Below are 5,683 nucleotides of genomic sequence, written 5' to 3'. Positions count from 1 at the left end.
AAAATAATCTATGATTCAAATAACATTTTATATAAACACTATAATTTTTCCTCATTTTGAGAAACATGATTCTTGACACCATCATATTATTTTTAAACACATATTTTTAGACAGATCAGTGTCCACCTTTAGGAAGAGCATCAAATATCTCAATACACAAATATGTTAAGATTTGGTATTGTTGGTTTTTTACTAGTTCCTTTCTGGGGAATTGTGTGCATGAAGATATTTCATGCTCAATCAGTTTGTTCATTAGTTTTAGACAATATGCTTAAAATAAAAGAGAGAACTTTATTTGATACATTTATTTATATGCAAAACAGCGCACCATTCGTGAGATATGAAAAACTCGTTGGATAGAAACCAGATTATATCTATTTTCACTACAAAATATTGCATTATATAAAGCAACAGAGACACAAAAAAACCCTGAAAAAGACTAAAATCTTTGGATAGGAGATGTGGTTTTTTTTCCTTGTCTCTAAAATATACTCCTTGTTTTAAGAGTTTCACAGCTGAGAACATGAAATATTTTCAGGTTATAGACTTTTCTTTTTGGTTGTCACAGAGGAAAGTAGTTTTGAATTTTTTTTTTTTAGGAAAATAACTTAATTTCCTAAAATCATCCCACGCACAATCACACACACACACACAAAGAAGCTACTCTCCTTAAAAACAGTTTGTAAAATACTTTTCAGACATAACTACAGATAAGAGTAACAACACTTACTTTTTTAGAAAACTATAATAGTGAAGTGCTAGTGTTGCTGATCTCACAACAAAAAAAATTCAAAGAACATCTTTATAAAATATGTTTAGAAACAGGGAGAAGTGGGAAATTTGTTATACAAGTGCAATATAATTAGAGCAAAAAGAAAAACCACAGTATAATCTCAACGTACACATAAAAAGTTAGACATAATTATTCCACAGGAAAAAGTGTAAACACTTGACTATAAATAAATTGGCACAGAGTATCCAAAGTAAAATTATCACCACTCTGAAAAATAAATGTCTTGAAAAAAATACTCTACTTCTTCTAACATAAATAAAAATAGGTTGTCTTTTTCTAACTGCACCTATGGGTCCACATGTTTAAGGTCACAAATAGATGTTTTTGGATATATAAAGGGGCACTTCGCCTGCAAAAGCAATCAGATATTATATTTTCCATTTAAGTCTGGATTTTCCTGTCTATGTGGGCGTCATACTTTGGGGTTAAAATCTTACCAAGCTCAAATCTTTCTACAAAGTGTCTGTTCTCCATGTATCTTGTTAACCTTTCCAAATATTCAGGGTTTGTCTGTTTTATTTAGCTAATAGTATATCTTTCTTTTCACAACGGAAGGGAACGTTTCCTGTTCTACCTTTCAGTGCCTTAAACTTACTTTATACTGGAGGAGAGTTCTTTCCTCCTCACTCCTCCGAAAGTTTGATTTGTCAAATAGAAAAACCCCAGATAATGTGGTTATGAGCCTATACTCTGAGCTTCTGCCCTCATTCTTTCAAAACATGAAGATCTGTGGGAGAAATTGTAGGAGAATTCTAAGTCTCCAGTGAGCTAAAGCCATAACCCTTAAAAGGATCCTAGCACAAGAAGGGGATGCCTAGGGACGGCGCATCTCCGGGGCCTGTGGCAGGTTCACCTGGCCTGGAAAACCTGCAAGCCCCAGGGCTGGCCCGACAACCAAACCTTCCCTCGTCGCGCTGCTGACCAGAGTGAACGTGTCGTGAGCTTCTGCCCGGGTCCAAGTCTCCCGCGGCGGCCGACCCGCTGGGCCCGCGCCTCCTCCGCCACCCCGGCGGCGGCCGCCCGCCGGAGTCGGTCGCGTTTCACCCGCTAGCGGACACACGGCCTCCCGCGGTGCCCTCGGCCCTACACGTCCAGGACGTGGTTGAGATAAGAGATGTAGCAGATGGCCAGGCGCAGGATCTCGATCTTGGAGAGCTTCTTGTCGGGGGGCAGCGTGGGCAGCAACTTGCGGAGCTCGGCGAAGGCCAGGTTGAAGGCCTCCACGCGGATGCGCTCGCGGGTGGCGTGGGCCGAGCGGTACTTGGCCGTGGCGCGCCGGCGGCGGCGCTTCTCCTCCCGGCTCAGCTGCTGCGGGTGCGGGTAGAGCGCGGCCCGGCCGCCGCCCTTGCCGTCGCCCTCGGCCTCCTCCACCGGCTCTAGGTCCGACACGCTGCCCAGCACCTTGGCGTCCGCGCCGCCCAACGACTCTGGGTCCGAGTGCGCCGAGCTGGGGTGGTCCGAGTCGGCGGCTTGGTCCGGACTCAGCATCATCTTGGAAGCTGAGGAGCCAGAAAATCAATCAGTAAAAGGAATCAGGATCTTTTGGAATAAGGGAGAGCGGCAAGGGCCCGCCACGGCGGCCCTCCGCGCGCCCCGGGCCCCCTCCCCGCACCGAGGCGGCGCCCTCGGCGGAACCGGCCCCGCGGGAGGGGAGCGCGCCGCGAGGGGCAGGCCCGAGGGCCCGAGCAGCGAGGTCTCCGCTCGGCCCGGCCGCATCCTGGGCCTGCATCCTCCGCCTGCCAGAGGCAAGCCCGGCGTGTGGGCCTGGCCCGGCCGGGAGACCGCAGGCCTACGGGGCCGCGCCTGGGTTCCGGGCCTCCTCCGGCCAAATGCCAGTTCCGCAATTGTGCGTCGCTCACGTCCCTTTCCCTGACAAACGGATGATTCCGAAACACAGCTGGGTTTTACGGGGAGCGGGGAGACGCGGGGAGCGCATTGGGCCCGGAGATCCCGGGACGAAGCCGCCGGGGAGCCGTGGGGCAGTGAGCGACACGCTGCGCTGGGGGAGCCCCGGCCTCGGGCGCAAACCGAGAGCAGGCCGCCCGGGGCGGAAGGCTTCCTCGTCTCCCTCGCGCTTCTGCGAAATAATGGAGAAATGACTAAACAAAATGCGGAGGCTCCTTTCAACAGAAAATTGCCTCATGCAGGCTCCCGAAGCACCATCTGTCACGCAGACAGCCACACACACGGGGGACCCAGGGACGCAGCGACGTGGGATAAGACAATGCGTCCGCCAGTCCACCGACCACCTCCCGGGAAAATGCCGGCAGCCGGTGGCTGCGGGAGCAGAGCCCGGGGAGGGAAGGGAAGGCCCGCAAAGTTCGGGTGTCCCTGGGACCGGGTCGGGAGACCGCAGCTGTCCCCGGGCGGCCTGGCTAGGGCCGAGCTAGTCTGCCCTGAGCTCTCCTGTACGGATGCCCTCCTGGAAAGGCCGCCTCGCCTGGCTCCTCCCGGGCGCCCAGAGCACGGACCACGACAGCGCCCCGTCTGGGAGGGGGCCGCTCACAATCGCTGGGCTTTCGGGGAATTCGGGCTCAGAGAAAGGCCGGCGGGAGGGGAAGGCACCTGCGGGCGCCGCGCGCCCCGACCGCGGGCGGCGGGGGAAGGGAGCAGGCTGGGAGCCGCGGGCCCCGCGCCTTTAGCCCGAGCGACGCTCGCCTGGGAGAGTCGGCTCCGTGTGGGCAGACTTGGTTGCAGAGAAACAAAAGCCAGGGATGTGCGATCCGCTCCTAGCACCGCACTTGCTTAGGAACCAATCTGGCTCCAAAGCAGCTTTCATTTCCCTCCGAGGTCCTCTAAGGCAAAATAAAACAAATGCCCCAGATGAACTGCATATGATTCCCTGCGGGCTTTTCACAGATACGTTTATAAGTAGAACAACTTGCACCTACACTTGCGGATTGAAAGGGCATAAATAAATGGACAAGTTATGGAAGATCACAATAAGCCACAACATAGTTGTAGTTCGTATAAAAAGTTCCCGGGTTGCCCTCAAAGCATTTTAAATTCTCCTCCGTATAGCTTTTAAAAATATTCTTAATAATATGTCGTGTGTACACTTCATTTCCTAAACCGTTCACTGAAATACATCTATAAATACAATATGAATAATCTAACTTAGTTCCAAGCAGGGGGAAGAATATTTAAAGGAGCCTTACCTTGTAAAAGCCTTTTCGGTAATCTTTTCTCCAATCTTTTAGAGTTAAAATTCCAGGGATTAGCGAGGAGAAATTTCGAAATATATCAAAAGCAGCAAAAATTTATTACATTCAAAAATGAAAAAGCAGCTGTCATCTCGCCAGTGTCCACAGCGAGAGATGATAATATCTCAGGATGTGGATGATATGAATGATTGTTCACTTAGTTGAGAGATCAAAAACGCCTTTTCCTTTTAATTGTTGTCAAACATTCCGGGGAATTCGTTGTTGGTTTTTTTTTTAAACGACGTGTTGAAAAGTCTCGTGCCTTTTTTCCTCTTCTGGGGCTCTATAAATAACAAAAGAGATGCAGAGATAAACACAATCACATCAAAGGGCTGATTCCTCCACTTTCTAATAGTGGAAGAATCAATAAGAAAGATGGTTAAGACAAGATTTCGCTCTTGTAGGACTCCTTCCCTTCCCTTAATAAGGCTGAGCAGAAACTGGGAAGTGCAAGGCAGAGATGTGATCTCACTCATAAGTGATTTTTTTTTCAAGATAAGGCTTTGTTCAGCTGATGTCTCCCCAGTTCCCAGGAATACAATACTGTAACTAGGGGCTAAGCTCGCCTCTTCTTCATTTATTTGTATGTTGTATAAACAGACACCTATTTCTAGTTTCAAAGTCTTTCAAGGCTTGGTTACATCTCCCACCCCCCACCCCCTCCTTTCTTTACCTTGTAGCAAAATATATATAGTCAGTGGCTTGGAGATGCTTGGAGAAAGGTTGGTGGAACGTGAATGTCCCCCGGAGTAACAGTGACAGGGAAGCTGAGAAAGACAGAAGACAGTGGGAGCCAGAGCAAAGAGGCAGAGATGCATGTGTGGCTTCTTGGGTCTCCTGGTACCAACTGATTGAGCCTGGAGATGGTGGAAGAGATAAAGGCTTAAGAAGGGGGATGGAATTTTTTTCCCTAAATTGATATTTAATGGGAAATCCTATTGGACAGAAACCTGAACATGAGTCACTTAATTGGACTTGACATCTGTCACAGTGTGGGAGTTTTCACAGCCCAAATATTTTAGCAGATCAGATTCCCACTGAATCTCTGCCATAAAATATAACAGTTGAAAGTAGTCCATGATAGAAACCTTAGCCTCTAAAACAGTCTCTAACCATAATCAGACTATTTCTCTTTTTCACATTATTGATGCAGTAGTTAAGTGCAAACAAACAACATTTGACTATGGAAAAATTCTCCTCACATATTATGAAATCAGTATCTTCTTTTAATGTTTAGGAAAATATTTGTGTTCAGAACATGGAAATATATACTATAAGAATATTCAGATATGCATCAGCTAACATTTGTGATCATTTACATTTTAAAAGACCCCTCAACAAGGCTTGATTAAACATATACATATTTTTGAAAGATATTCTGGCTCTGAACTTATTTTCCGATTTATGATTAAAAACCTTTCAATAGATTAAGTCATCAGTGGAACTGGGAACATTTAGGTATGGCAATTTCAAGGATCACTATAGATCATTCTACTTTTCTGAATATTTTTGTTTTTCTTGTCACCCATTCATTCATTCAAGTTAAAATAGAGCATACTGCATGTGTTGATTATTGCACTTCATTTCACTGATTTTAACATGCAAACATTTAGCCATGTGGCAGTGCACTGGGCTAGGATGTAAACGCACACAAATCACCAGTGTATTCCAGAACATAGTGCCATTG

At 47.0% G+C, this 5,683-nt stretch overlaps 1 protein-coding gene across 2 annotated transcripts; it reads right to left on the bottom strand.

Annotated features, from left to right (window-relative positions):
* Positions 1–271: 271 nt before the first annotated feature.
* Positions 272–5,365, bottom strand: NHLH2 (nescient helix-loop-helix 2). Of its 2 annotated transcripts, XM_017650416.3 has the most exons (3): positions 4,670–5,365; positions 3,952–4,279; positions 272–2,292 (listed from the first exon to the last, which is right to left on the bottom strand). In XM_017650416.3, exon 3 carries the CDS (start codon positions 2,282–2,284, stop codon positions 1,877–1,879), a length of 408 nt encoding a protein of 135 aa, XP_017505905.1. In that variant the 5' UTR covers positions 2,285–2,292; positions 3,952–4,279; positions 4,670–5,365; the 3' UTR covers positions 272–1,876. The 2 variants fall into 2 exon arrangements, with proteins under 2 accessions (XP_017505905.1, XP_017505906.1); XM_017650417.3 differs by lacking the exons at positions 3,952–4,279; positions 4,670–5,365 and adding an exon at positions 3,359–3,945.
* Between the last annotated feature and the right edge of the window lie 318 nt (positions 5,366–5,683).

Source organism: Manis javanica, chromosome 4 (genome assembly GCF_040802235.1).
Source record: "Manis javanica isolate MJ-LG chromosome 4, MJ_LKY, whole genome shotgun sequence".
Lineage (NCBI taxonomy): Eukaryota > Metazoa > Chordata > Mammalia > Pholidota > Manidae > Manis > Manis javanica.
The sequence above is the reverse complement of the archived record's forward strand: the minus strand, read 5'-3'. Positions and strand labels throughout refer to the sequence as shown.